Source organism: Apteryx mantelli, chromosome 2, assembly GCF_036417845.1.
Source record: "Apteryx mantelli isolate bAptMan1 chromosome 2, bAptMan1.hap1, whole genome shotgun sequence".
NCBI lineage: Eukaryota > Metazoa > Chordata > Aves > Apterygiformes > Apterygidae > Apteryx > Apteryx mantelli.
The window spans coordinates 26,297,054-26,312,493 of record NC_089979.1 but is presented as its reverse complement, the minus strand read 5'-3'; the positions used below and the strand labels follow the sequence as shown (position 1 = coordinate 26,312,493).

At 40.3% G+C, this 15,440-nt stretch overlaps 1 protein-coding gene across 1 annotated transcript in view; it reads right to left on the bottom strand.

Moving 5' to 3' along the window:
* The window catches only part of VPS13B (vacuolar protein sorting 13 homolog B), a 489,316-nt gene that overhangs the window by 11,681 nt on the left and 462,195 nt on the right, over positions 1-15,440 (bottom strand). The window contains exons 55-58 of the mRNA XM_067290363.1: positions 13,874-13,992; positions 11,819-12,642; positions 7,455-7,631; positions 6,369-6,539 (exon numbers count right to left, since the gene is read on the bottom strand). Of these exons, the coding sequence (XP_067146464.1) occupies positions 6,369-6,539; positions 7,455-7,631; positions 11,819-12,642; positions 13,874-13,992 (1,291 nt within the window). The remainder of the gene's footprint in view (positions 1-6,368; positions 6,540-7,454; positions 7,632-11,818; positions 12,643-13,873; positions 13,993-15,440) is intronic.

Below are 15,440 nucleotides of genomic sequence, written 5' to 3'. Positions count from 1 at the left end.
ACTTTAGCAGTTATGGAAATGAGATTTTCATGTAAGCCTGAGATTGAGTCCATGAGAATAAAAACTGCCTGTATTCAATAGATCATTTTTATATCCTCTTCCACTGCCAGAAATGTTCATAAGCTAATGCAACATTTGATATACTACTAAGATTAGCAGAATTAGACTTTGGGACTTTTTGTTACTTTTTTGTGAAAACGATCATATTTTACTTTAATGTGCATGGGTCAAACTTTTACAAGTGACACAGTGACCCTCCCAGCTTTTAGTATCAACAGAGAACTTCAACTTAAATCTTCCTAAATGTAAACAGGTATGTGAGGTGGTACATTTCTTTGATCTTGAGTTTACTCTAGCCACTTAACCACAGACATGTCTCTAGTTATTGTAATTTTGATAGATAAGCTATTTGGAAATTGCTAAGAGTACAATGATTGGACAAAGTGAGATCAGTTAGAAAATGGCCTGCCTGCTCTGAAGTTCTTTGCTCAGTGCAAAGCAAGTTTGCAGGCTCCTCAAATAGCTCTCAGTTTGCAGCTTCTGCTGCAAATATCAAGAAAAAGCAATTATTTAAGGAGTAGGAGCGAGTGTCACCTCTGTAACCAGGCATTTTTACTGCAACACAGACATCTTTGGAGATTCTGCTTTGTATGTGGAAGCAAATCCAGGCGTAATTCCACTGAGCCTGAAAATCACAGCAGAGGTATGTGGCCCCATATGTTTACCAGAGTGACGTACACTAGTCAGCTAGCCGCTAACTGGTTTTCAGATGGTTTGAGTTACTGTTTACCAGATAAATGGAGAAGTTGCTGACTTTCAACAACCAGAACTAATATTGTACTGCTACACTGCTATTCATTCCAAATAAAAGACGAGGATGAGAAGAAGCACACGTTTCCCCAGATCCTGTTTGCTAGGATATTACCTCTCAACAACTCATATAACTTGCGACCCCCATAAACATCTCTCCTCTTAGAGATACAGCTTCCGTCTTTTGTACATATATTATTTACCGATAAATGTACAGTATTTCCTCAGAAAATGGTGGTCTATTTTTAACGTGATACTCAGCTTTTACTGAGCTCACTCACTGAAGCTGAGTGCTCTGCTCAGTTTTTACTCTTTGTACCACAAAGGCTATGAAGCTTCCTTAATTCTATGCCATGGAAATGATACAATTTTCAATTCAACTGTTTCATTAGTACTTACCAGCTGCTCCTGCTGCTTGACTAAAATAATACCCCAACAAGGCATTATGCAATTGGGATTGTTCATCCAGTTTCTTTTGTACAGTTGTGATGCATTTGAAGGCATAAAACAATACTTGGTGTTCTGCTAAGTTACAGTATTACGTTACCCTGTGACCTCCTTCACCCTATCTACCGAGGTCATCCACAGCAACTGCACTTTCAGAACAGAAGTTATTGCCTTATTAAATGTAATCCACCTAAGTCCTAGCACTAGTAAATTATTTACTGCAATACACTTGAGCAATGTTATAAGGCAATAATAAATAAGAGCCTACTCCAAAGGACCTGTGGTATGCTCCAGGCACTTCTCAGCTGGAATTAGGCCCAGAGGACAAGGAAACAGAATGGAAACTGCTGCGACTGTGTTATATAAGATTATTTATATAGTACCCAAAATAATATAGAGCTCAATTAGCCAGTTGTTTAGCACTTCCACACTTTCTGTTATTCTGCCATTTTATGCATGCTTTGAACTTGTCTGTGAAGCCACAGCCCTTTCATTCTTCAAATCCTTCTGCAAACCCTGCCTTGGTACCTGCAAAAAATATGTCCAATGATCTTGCTTGCCCTCTCCATTCACCCTTTGTAGTCTCTTATCTCGAATTGTAACTCAGCAGCATAACTCATTCATGTGCTGTGGTCACGCCCACAAATCTCATAATAAGCTATAAACTTACTCCTTTAACTAAGCTTTAGCTTTCTCCATGCCTGTGGCTAGGTCCTGTGACCCCTGCATAGGGAAGCCAGCTCTTTGCAGCTCCTTTCCTGTATGCAGCATGTGTGGGCAAAGGTGGAAAAGGTTAAAGGCTGAACAACCTCAAAACCCAGCATCAGTGAGATAATGGTGATACACATGGGAGGTTCACCGCATCTCCTAGCACCAGAAACCAGGCAAAGAGGATGTCCTCTGGTATCCATGTGGCTCCTTGCTTTCCAACATAAAGTTAGTGGAAGAAGCACCACGCAGGACGGACTCACCACAGAAGGTCCCTCGCTGCATCAGGGCGAGTATCAGGCAGGCAGAGCAGGAGGTATGCCTAATGCTTCCTCCTGTCCTCCTCTCACCCTCACAGCCTGGAGACAGCTACAGTGTCCTACTGTTGTCCCAGTCTCTCTCCTCGATGCCCCCTGTCCGTTCTTTTTGTTTTTTTTTAAAAACAGTTCCCCAGTTTGTTCTCCCTCCTTACCGTAGGCTTTCAATTTTATATGCACGTCCACATATGTACACACACATTATGTATGTATAAAGAAAACCCCAATAAAATTAAACACCAAAGCAACAAAACAAAAACATATTCTTCTGTTACTGGACCAAAGAGGTTCCAGCAACACCATAACATCTGCTAAACATCAGCTGGGGTGCACTCCAGTTAATATATGTTGCTCAGTATTCATAAAAAAGATACTTTGATAACTACAAAATTCAGATAGTTCAGAATATGACACGGTATTACTTCAAGAAGAATTTGATTACCGCAGGCAACTGGTTTCTGCTCGGAAAGACAAGCAGTGTTTGGTGAACGGGGCAAAGGCTGTGCTTACAGAAGTTAGCAAGCTCAGCTCGCTTGTGGCAAACTCCTGCAGACCAAGAAATAATCGGAAAAAAATCCCCCCCCGTGCGAAAATGTCCATGCTTTGCCATGAAGCTGTAAGCTAACAAAACTGAAACCATTTTGTTTCCTTTTCTTTTTTCTGTTGTCCTGCTGGATTGCTGCAAGGCTTCTACGCTCTGAAAATATGGTTGGAAGGGAGTCACCACACAGCAAACATCTCATGAAAATATAGCTAAAATAAAAGACCACCTGTTATTTTAGAGTTAAGTGTGCATAAATAAATTTGTAGGATTAGTGTGTGCAACAGCGGGATGGTCAGGGTTAGTAAGACTGCCTCTTACTATCTTGTTTACAGAGAGCCAAATGTAAAGTGGCCCCGATTAAGTGATAGCTACAAAACAACAACAACAACAAGAATCCCTTAATAATATAAATCTGAGCTTCTGAAATCCAGGCTTTACAATGCCTAACATCCCAATTACACTGTCAGCCACTATTACCATCAATTCATTTCACTAAAGAGCAGCAAGGAGTAACTTGAGCGTAGAGCACTGCAGACGTCGTGAAAAGCTGCTTCTCTAACATTTGTCAGCTTTTCACTTATTCAGAAATGCTCAGTTTCCTAAAGGAAGCTACTTCGATTTGATATTTTTCACTAGGACCAGCAGTTGAAAATAAAGCCCATTGTTTCAATAGTCTCTTCTACGCTGTTATAAGTTATTATTTTAAGCTTGATCCTGTCATACAAAATGCAGAAGACGATAACTCCTTGGCAGAGAGTGCCTATCATCTAAATATTTTAAGTACAACTTCACTACATTTTTATCTAATTGCTTAAAAGAAAAACACACCTATCATAAGCTTTTGCTTCTTCTCACGTACTTACTAAAAAGACCCAGAAGTCTCCCCAAAATCAGAAAAGAAGAAAACAGCCAGCCAAAGATAACAATCAAATCAAACAACACCCTGACAGCGCCTGAGTCATTTAAAACTAGACAGGACAAAGCACTTAAGAATGTACCACAAGGAACAACTTGCACTGAGGAGGAGACAAGAGCACACGATTTTGGCCCTGATTCAGCAAAGCTCTTAAACACATGCTTAAGTGCTTTGCTGAATTGGGGCCACCATGAGCCCGATTTTCAGAAAAATCAGAAGTGAAACTATTTTTTCTATGTAGATACCACAATGTATCAGGGATTTGAGTACTCGTACATGCTTGTGCCTAGGCAAGACATCTGCATTTGCAGTTCTTTCAGCCACTTGCACAATTGGGACGGCTTTACAAACGTGACAGTACTTTGACTATCTATCTGTGCTATACAGCTCTTTACACTTTTCAATCCTACAATTATAGAATCATAGAAATTACGGCTTTGAAGGGTCACGCTATCTGCATTTTTGTACTCATCTGAACTCTTCTTGCTTATGAAGGAAAGTAACATAGCAGCTCCGTTTTGTTTCGTTATGTATGAAGAACCTGGAGGTATTTTTAGAGTAAGCATTTTCATGTTTACTTTAAATGTGCTGGTGAAAGAAAGCAGCACAGTGGTACCTCTCTTCAATGCCAACTGTTTTTTTGGGGATAAGCCACAATACTCATTAAACCAAATGGTCGGGAGAGAAACAGCTTTCTGACGTGATTGTAAAAATCGAAATGCAGGTCTATCCATAACTTAGGTCTCAACACAATTTTCATGAATGCCACTGTGTATAGAGAGAAAACATTCTTTTTAAAAATCAAGTTTAAATAAATATTTATGTGTGATACAACTTCACTGAAATATTTCTGATTCCTCGCTTAGTGGCAGGTCCTCTACGTGTCAGTTCCAGTTATACAGTAACCTTAGGTATTTATTTGGATGGTTAACTGTCTCTACCAGTACAAATAGAGGTATTTAGCAGTGAGGAATCTCTAAATAAAAACAGCAGGAGAAAGAACAAGATCCTTAATGCCTAGTTTGCAGAGGAGTTCTGTTTAAATGCTAATACAAGTTTTAATGTTTCTTCTAACATGAATTTCTTCGGAAATCAGGGACAGTGAATTCTAATTCTTGTTTTTCTAAACTCAGAAGCCGTCCCACAAACAACCAAAGCCTCATGTATAGGGACATAATAACACAACGGATTTGTGAAGGCATGTTGTAAGTTCCCGATTTTCCTGAACAGCAGAAACTCTGACTTGCTGCAGCCAAAGTTATGGAGTTTTGCTCTTTAGTTCAGGTTGCAGCAGCTGATGCTTTTAGCTCTGAAGGGCTCTGGTGCATTGGCCAAGGGGAGAGCCACGACGTTATCTTGCTGTCTTATTAGTAACTGAGCCAAGCTCTCCAAACCATTTCGCCAGCACACACGCACACCAGGCTGACACAATGCTTCTAAAAGGATAATCTTTCATCCAGCTACTCAACCTGACTGCCCTTAGCCCCATAAAACAAGAAGGAAAAATAAAACCTTCTCTGAACTGCCTTTGATTTGCAACCCCAGTAACAGTTTACTATTGGGATAGTAGCTACTAATATATGAAATTGCTCCTTTACGCACATTTCTCCCAGGACACTTGCTTGCCAGTTTACAGGCATTATCAAATGACAGTGCTTCACATCATCTAATGTTATTGCTTAAAATAATTTCCAGTAACTTAACCCAAACTTGTAACATTTTTACCACTTCCTCTTTGGGGCTTTCAGGGCTGCGGTTGCAAATTTAGGAGTTGTGTACACTACTGAAGATTAAGAAGGAGGACAAATCCTTTCAAGCTTCGTCTCTTCTAACCTTTTGCACTGGACTGCTTTTGGTCACTTTGATCTCTAAGGGATTCATACTCTTTAATACGTACTAAGGAACTCTGCCAAACAACACAACTCTGCATTCCTTTGCTGTGGGACAAATAGAAGCAACCTAGAAAATCCAGCTCCTTACTGCAAGACTTCTTTCAGAGATTTTCAGAGGGTTAGTTTTCAAATATTTAGGTACTATTTTGAAATGGCTAGAGTAATCTTCACCTCTAACCAAACCACTTTGCTGCTTGATGAATAAAATTGCCCTGAATCAGGTTGATCTAGGTATCTTTGTAAAATCAGAATTCCTCACCAAAGCTTATTTAACTTTTGCACTAAGTTCAAGTGGTTTTCAAAGACAACCAAGAAGCCCCGATATCTACAGTGCAGCAAAAACAATCAGTTTCAGAAGACATTCCTATAACTCATTGGAAAGTAAACATCAGCACGATGACGTCTTTGTGCTGACTTGGTTACAAGCCACCCTGCCCAATGCAGAATTATTCTTTTCTTCTGAGCTATACAACATGTACCACTGAAAACATTTCACAAAAACAAAAGAGTGCAATCTCGTTCTGTTTCTGCAATTATTTTATCAGCAAAAAAACCCTCTTCAAAAGTCACTATAAACCTGGATAAAAAGAAACAGTATCTCATATACATACTGTGTGGCTATTTCACAAGAAGAAACAAACGGATTTTGCAATTATAATTCACAAGCAGAAAAGGCTGATGAACAGATCATAAAACAGCATTATCACCCAACTAGATATTTAATGGTACATTACCTAGCAGGCTAATGCCTAAACGGGAGAGCCCCTGCCTGAGTCCTTCTCCCAGATTCTCTGGAAGCTGCCTTCTCCATTCTTCTTGCCTGTTGTAATGCTCCTCATCCAGTGACAGCCTATCCATATTCCGAGCAAGACTCGTTGCCAGATTGGTAATTGACGTCAGTGTACCTAAATACATGGAGATATACATTTGGGTCCGGATCAAAATGCTTTAATTTAAACCACAGAGATGTTCTATGCCTCACTGAAAAACTGTGCTTACGAGCAGAACAGCAAGTCAATTGAAAAGTTGCCCATGTGTAACATTCTCTACTATTTGTTAAGCATCACCACACTGTTTCTATGGTCCACGTCATGCCTTTTACATTAGCCTTCACCAGGTTTGCCTGGCCAAGCGGGAAAAACAACTCATCCGAACATCCTTCCCCAGCTCCCAAATTTCTGCAGCTCTAACCTAGATGTAATGGGGGTGATGGAAAGGTAAACAAATATTTACTGAATGAGCCCACAAGAAAGTCTCTTGAGTGAATCTAAATCACTAGCAAACAGCTGCGGCAGCTCTGCAGGCTCCCTTGCCTCTTGCTGGCCTCCTGGAGCCACACGATGGCACTGTTTAAACAGACTTCGCAGAACAAAAGCTGCTTGTGTTTTAAATCCAGATCTGCCCTTATGTCAAAACCTATCCACATACTTACAAAGTTATGACAACTGTATCTACTTTTTTAAAAGAAATAATAAATATGATGAGGCAACACAGTGTAGAATTTCTGATGGTTAACAGAAGTACTGAACACCTTTAATATTTCTGAAGTTATCACACGAAATACTGGCTGAACCAATCTTGGTTTCCCAATGGGAGGTTTAAAATTCTGAAGTTTCTGAAACATTCTCACACACTGTAGTTGAGCAGTTTATCTGTTTAATACATAAGACATTATATATGAGCTTTGTTACCCTCCCAGCATTTCACTGCAACCTAGCAAGCCAAACAAAGCTGCAAGCAATTTGTTTAAAACTTTAACACATCCTTTAACAACGCACGACAACAAAGCAGTAGTAGGAGTAACAAAGTGAAAGATCTACCTTTGGAAATGTGTTTTACAAATGATGTTGTTCCTCTGGAAACTCCACTGACAAACGCTCCTGGGCCTCTGGTCAGCCCTTCATAGGGGAGCCTAAAGAAATCCGCTATGCCATTCCCTATACTTCTCACCAGACTAGCTGGGCTTCCCAGAATTTCCAAAGATCCAACAACCCAGCCTGTGTGGAGAAAGAAGACAAATGTTACGGTTGCGAAAACTGCAGAAGCAGCAGTTGTGAGAAGGTTATTCCTTAATTCTCTTTTTCACACTAGAATTCATCACATTATGAACTTCCTTTGAGCAAAACACGGGAAATAACTCATCCACTATGAATTCAGAAATGGCAATCTTTCATACTTTGTAAATCAAAGAAATCCTTTTGGCGAACTCACAAATAGCTTTAGAATGACTTCCTTCCAGGAGCTTCCCGTATTTCTGCTAAAAGTGTGTTAGAGAGATGGATGCTAGATCCTAACAGCTAAGGAGAAACAGCACTGAAAGTTTAGATTGCTCCATCGGTTTTATATACTGTAAGACAATGTTGTGCTTTCACATCCTTATGTGATAGAATTGTGACAGCAGGTTTACACTGATACAACGTGCTGCTTTACAGGAGTGTGAAGGTCAATTGCTTGATGGAGTGTTAGGAAAGGGGATGCAGATTTTCGACAAGTGCTTAAGAGGTTATTTTAAATCCACCCCAACCCTTCTAAGCTGATCATTTTCTTTCAGAGTGTAGCGAAAACCAGACAAATGTCTTTTTCTCAGTGCAGTTGTGTAAACAGCAATGACATCTACATGCTGATTAGGTTACTCATAGGGGAGTATTCCTTATGCATATCCCAGGAGAGGTATCTGTGAATCTGGTTTCCTATATAAATGCAGGGTTGCCAGCAGCTTGCTGGATGGCCAAGTGCACAGCAATCTGTTGTAAGTCTTGCTGGAAAGCTGGTTGCAGGTCTTGCCTTTCTCAGGCTGGTTGGCAGCAAATTTATTAGGGAAATGGTGCTGCAAAACTGTTTTTTCAGCAGTCCAGAGAGAGTGATTCAGAAATGGCAATAAAGATTAAACGGGAACTGCTGGTTCTCTGAGCCTCGAGACTGTGAATTTCAACCAGCACTGTCAGAATGACACAAGGCATGACAGGGACAGAAGACCGAAAGACAGACTGATTTGCCTCCTGCTCCCCTGCTGAGGGCCCTTGATTTGCATTGCCCTCCTCATTCCCATCTCGTCACCACAAACTCCTGCTATCCAGATGTGTTTCTTGTTTTCTAGTAACCCCTCCCAGTCACTCCCGTGGAAGGCTGAATCATGAAACTGAACAGAAGAGAAAATGTTACTCATATGAAATGAATTAATCTCATACTATCATTCTAAGCTCCCGGAAAATCTATTATTCTTGTTGAATCTGTCCCACATTTCAGCCCTGGCAGGTTGAGAGCTACAGTACATGCAGAAGAAAAAGTGGGAATCACAGTGGACATGAGGGAGAAGTTGGGATGGAATATGAAAACAAAAAACAAGTACTACTGGCAACTCAAGGAGCAGAGCGGCAGCAAATGCCTCGGGCTGCAGTCACTGCCCTGGAGAGGTGTGTCCCACTGGCAACGCGCTCCTGCTGGGGACCCAGAGGAAGCCAGCGCTCCAGTCTGGGCCTGCTACTCCCTCACTGTAGTATTTTTAACAAATTATGCTTGCCACTGTGTGAAGTGATGAAAAGCTGGAGGGTCTGGGAGGCATGTACAGATGGAAAAGATGCTATTTCTGCTCTTTCTGATCAATAATGTTGCAATAATTACTTGCAACCTGCCACATTTTAATATTTTTTACTGCTCTTGGAGCTCCTGAAGCAGTTGCTTCTTTCTCCAAGACGCCACCGTCAAAGCAAGGGCCCTCGAGCTGAGGACCACTGGACGGCAGTGCCTGAGGAATCACCAGCCTCAGCGGAGGTGGCAGCCAGCCTGTGCGAGGGGCCGGAAAGGGCTGCACAGCACAGGGGTCAATGCGCTGCGGCTCTGCACCGCCTCCGCCAGGCGCCGCCAGGCTGGGCGCAGGGGACGCCAGCCCCGCTCACCTGCTCGGCCAGCCAGCCCTTTCAGGAGTGGAAGCAGGAGTAAGAGCAGCAAGGAAGCTGGTTAAGTACAGAGTCGTGGGGCGGCCTGGTATTGCAGGATGGCACGTCGCAGCGTGGCCGCGGCAGGTGAGCTGGCGAAGCTCTGGAAGCAGCACGTTCACCCTCAAAGAGCGCGTGGGAGGAGCAGGGAAGCTGCATCAAGGGCGACGCTTTTTGGCCAATGCTCGGAGCAAAACTAGCAGCTTCCCACTGAAGGCATGGACAGCCTGACCCGAGGAGGAAAGTGTGGGAGTAAGTCGGGAACAGGAAAATGATGAAACAGGAGTAATCCCTCAATTCACTAGCTCTGTGCTACATTTTACTTTGCCTAACTATAATATCATGTTAGAGTAACATTTCCCTAAGTATGCTTATCCACTAACAAGAAATAATTATGACTGTATTAGCAACGAGCCACTGTATTTTCTTTATAGGCAACTAGACGTGTTAGATCTGGCTAATACCAATAATACTTTTAAATAGAATTTTATAAACTTTTAAATAGAAACCAACTTAATTGGAAAAGGATGGGAGATTTCCATTGCAAGTTTGGCTAATGCAATGAGATGGCAGTGCTAATCAGCATACTGAGCAGAGCTCTCCAGCCCCATTCACTGCTCACCAGACAGGGATCTGGCCACTTCTCTGCAGCATGGGGGGAGGTCCCACACAAACCTGTTCAGGAGGTTTGGGGGCAAATCCTGCCCCTTTCCACAGTGCAGCAATGGTCTTGCACACAACTAGGGAGCAAAACGGCATTATAGCTTGCAGGGAGTGCAAGGCATAGATGTATAGGAACTTTCCTGGAAATAATGTTCCTTTACAGCAAACCTTAATATTTAAATCTGCTTGATTTCAGCTTTGTCATGAGCCCAGAGCAAGTGGTGGCCTGCGTACTGCTGCACTCTGCAAGAGTAGCACAGCAGGGAAAACCAGTATCAGGCTCAGGAGTCTAAAACTAGCATATGTGCCTCACCTGGGATGTTGCAGATGAAAAGCCAATATAACCCTAATTTCCTGCTGCAGTCTATCACCACTCATATCACCACTCCCATCCAGTTGTGGGGAGGTAAATTCACACTGTGGACCACAACTGGCCACAGTTTCACTCTTAATTAGGAAGAAACTGGATCTCTTTTTTTGTACTATGGGATTTGACTGTAAAATAAATCCAATCAAGTAGTAAAAAGAAAAAACCTGAAAATTTTGCAAGCAACTACATGTGAAAATAATGAATCAGCGTATAACATTATGGTGCACAACTGTATACACAGTTGCCATAACCAGCTATGCAAATCAGGTACATATACACAGTGAAAAAACAGATCAGGATCTGACTGTATTTATAAATACCTGAAACGCATGTGTACAATTCTCATAATTGTGCACAGAAATCAGGTCACAGCTATGCATACAGCACAAATGAAAACATCAGTATTTCAGAAAATCTGACCATCAGTACACAGGAAAATAAATCCAATGTTGCAATATGAAGTACATTACTTGCACGTGATCATGGAGGAGCTTTCTCCTCCCTCAGGTATGAATTCCTTTGCACACCAAGATACAATAGAGACCAAATTTTATTATTTATAAGTTAATATTTATGGAAAACAGAATGTACCTGCTAACCTAATAGACTAATTGCTCACTATTGATCCTATATGTGAAAAAGTGAGTAACAGCAAACTTCATAGGTCTTGGATCAAAGGACAACAAACATCTGGGTGCCAGTTTAGCATGAAGGCTCTATGAAGAAAGACAGATTCCTAATCATAAACTGCAGCCAAAAGGAGTTTTAACAACAAAACAACATTCAGGGCTATAATTTACTTCTGAATGCAAAGCAACATGCTGAATAATTTGATTAAACGTAGTTTTGGGGAGTTTATGTGAGGAATGTGGGTTGATTCTGACTAGTGCTATAATCTAAAATGACAAAAACTAAGCCAGCTAGAATCTATAGCTAGAAATTTTTATGCTTTGTTCAGGGTTTGGAAAAGTCTTCAGACGGCTGGTTAATGTTTACCACAACTTTACAAATCTTCACTGGCGTCTGCTCTGCCATTTTATTTCCCTTCTGTTATATGGCAGGACATGAAATGTGTCTCAGAATATCATATCATTATCAGAAAGTGTATGAGGAAAACAGAAATCGCATGGCTAATGTCTAGATTATTCTGCTTGAGAAACAATTACTAAATCCTGGTAGCTAATAAAAACGTTACATGTTAAGAAAAAGTACTGACCTGCTCTGAAAAGTGCCCCAGCAGCATAATGCATGGCCAAGGCATGGATGAGTTGTCTGGCAGTGGTGAAGATAGGTCCTCGCTCAAACACAGAGAAGGAGAGAGGGGTGTGATCTGAGGCTATATACAGTTTTAACGAAGCGTGAATACTGACAAGGAGATTAACAGGTTGTATTGTTAATTTTCTTAATTTCACTGGCTTGACTAAAGCTCTTGCATGTTCTTTCACTTGTTCAGGCAGTATCAGGGTAGTATCTGCAGTATTCATGGACTGACAAATGGCTTTGTTTTGCGGAAGATACGTATCAAACAAAGTCTTAATGTAGTAAACAAAGGTGTCTTCCACATACAGCCTAGCTGGTTTGAGCTCAAAGCTGAGGTCATTAATATGAAACACGAATTTCTCTTCCTCAGACAAAGCAATGCAGAGTTTTATAAAGCAGTTTTCCTTATAGTCTTCCAAATTCTTGTTAGACACAATGAGGTTGCTCACTCTAGACCACTGCATGGTCTCGTTTTTCTCTCCTTGGCAAAGCAGGACTGCAAAATGGAAATTGGATTTGTTGTACAACTGATTGTCCAGTTGCAAGTCCTCACAATACATTTGGAGACTATAAAATTGTGGGAGGCCTTCCACGGTGTCTCTCTGGAGCTCATGCGACAGGGGTCTCAGGTAGCTGGCCGCTGGGGCCATGTGGAGGAAAACGTTGTCTGCCGTGAGGTGCAGAAGTTCAGATGACACTTTGTGATTTGTGATATCATCAAACACAGCAAGACTTAACTGACTGATGAACATTTTCAATAAAAGGGTTTGCTCTTGGCTTCTAGAGAGGAGGGAAAAAAGATTGTTACTTTACCTATTCTGAGTTCACCTGGCATCTTGCTTTCTCAAAAAGTTATCAGTAGACATGTTCGCTATAATACATGGGAAACTCATTGTGCAAGTCCCATTAACAGTAATGGGAACTGGCAGGCTAAATCACCACAGCGAGTATGCACCACCCAGGAGGTCCTCCAAGAAAGGCAATATTGCAGATCTATGCCAGGTTTCTCTTTCTTTCTTATCAATCAACAAGATAGTTTGAACAGGAACTTCTCTATATACACAGTAATTCCCTGTTACATTTGCAACATAGCAGGATATTAAAGCAGACAAAAAATAAAATTTTCTGATAATTCGAGAGCAGCATCAGCTGTTTTAGTACTTTCTTGGAGCCACTACTGAAGGTTACTATTACAGATAATTCATTGCACATTATGGAAGCAAAATGCCCTCCAACTAAACCACCACTGCATTTTTATAATGATGGTATTGAGACAACCTCACCTCCAGTGTTAACTGCTCTGGGCCAAGTTTAACTAGCAACTGGGCTATTATGTACTGCTGATGACCAATTTCTCAGGGATTAATACTTAATTATAGCTCAAATAAAAACAGTACAACACACATTCCACTCTAATTGTAACACCACTGCTGGAGGCCAGACATTCTGTGAGATAAAAATAGGTAGTGTTATAATCACACTTGAATGGAGCTGAGCGCCAGGCTGTGGGGTGTTACAGACGTGGGGGAAGAGTCTTCTCAGGAAGAATGATGTAAAGATAATCAAGTACATAGCTAATTACTGAGTGTAAGACTATTTCTACAGCCCTTGCACATCAAGCTTCCCACCAATTTTCGTGGGAGCTTGTATGATTAAGGATGGCAGGATCCGCCTAAATACATTTTAAACTTATGAACACACTCAGAATTAATTAGGATGGAAAATACTTTTTTCAGTGAAGATTCAGGACTCCTTATTGTATCAAACATATAGTGTTTACCCTAAAGTGACGTGATCTTTGATGATAGACTTTTTTTCTTTTTTTCAAAAAAGATTTGTGATACACAAAACATAACATGTGGCCTAAACATATGCCACAGAACATGCAGCAGTATTAAACAAAACAAATGGTTAAGCCAAAGTTTGTAAGTCAGTTCACACTCAGAAAGCTGAATGGCTTTTCAGGACAATTTGGCAATGCTTTTAATGATCTTTTATGTGCTTTATGTACCTGTTGAGGTTGATCTCAATGGGTCCTGCTCTTCCTTCTGGGGCCAAGGTTATTATTACTGTTCCACACTGATGGGCAATGTCCACATAAACATAGCCAAAGCCAGTTAAGAACACAATCTAGTGGAGAAAGTAAGAAACAGATGGAATGCTACTGAAATTACTTTTTTTTAATCTGTTACAATTCAGAATAATCCTATTAACGTCTTCTGGTTGGGATCTTTTACTCAAATCATAATACTGCTTAGCAAAAGGAGAAACAGTTTTCAGTTCTTCAGAAAATATTAGCTCTAGTATTTTAAGTATTTCAGCTATAGAGCAAGATGAAATTTGCCCCTCATCCTTTAAGTATATAACTAAATACATTTTAATAAGAAAACTCTCCTCCAGGATTGGGCAAGATATGCTGGGGGAGAAGGTTATATGAGAAAAGAATAAATAGAAAATTTTAATTTCTGAGTTTGAACTAAGGAGAAAAAGACATTCCTGAACTATGCAAAATCTCACCTTCTCCTCTGCAAAAAAAAAAAAAGAAAAAGAAAAAGAAAAAAGGTTATATTGCTATGTCTTAGCTCAGAGGTGGTTAGATCAATGGCTGATAGCATGATAGAAAACATGACAGTAAAATTATTTTAAAAAAAAGTAATATTTTCGATTCATGAAGACTTGCTTTACAATTCAACATTGTCTGAACACCTTTTTGAGCCATCTAAAGCAGTTTTGTGAGAAAATCTTTGCAAGGCGCTTTTGAAAAGAAATGGCAAAAGTCTACTGGAAGGCGTAAAAAGCCTAATGAGTCAGGAAAATGGGAACTTGACAACAGGTTTGTATCTTGCTTACGGATGTGTAAACTTTCATTCTGGACAAATTGTTCTCAGGAATAAAAATTCTAGTTAAACAAAGGATATACTGGTTTTGGAGCTTAATTCTGCAAAAGTTCCATAGAATTTTTGTGTTTTTCTAGAGTTTAAGAGATTGGGGCCATTTTCAGGTTTGGAAAAATTGCAGCAATCCTTGTTAGCTTGAAGAAGACAGGACAAGCTGGTTTTGTTTCCTTCTAGTCTAACCATCAGCAGAATAGTTTACTAGCCTGTAATGACAGAAGCTATCATTTAAAAGAATGTAAACTAAAAGAATAATCAAAGATAATGGGCTAGCACAGGTGAAATAAACAGTTGTTTGTCTTGAAGAATCTTTCCTGCTGTTAACAAGTCACCAGAAGGAAAAGTGCTTGGGAATTTAGTAGGACCAGCCCTTAAACTAATTCTAGCTATGCTATTTATAAAAATATTGTACAAATAATTACAATTAGTTCAACAGATGATTGTGTTTTATTCTTCTGAGAATTACATATAACAGAATGCCTGATTCAGATATGTCAATTTTATTCCTCTGCTTACCTGAAAAGTATTCTCAATTCTGCGTTACAGAATTGGAGGAAAAAAAGGACATTTACTGAATTTTCACTATATCTCCATTATTCTGTAAATCCTCAAGGGTCTTAAAAATGGGTCCTTTTAATTCCAATGTCAGATGATTCTGATAATGGACAGTAGAGTTAAATACCG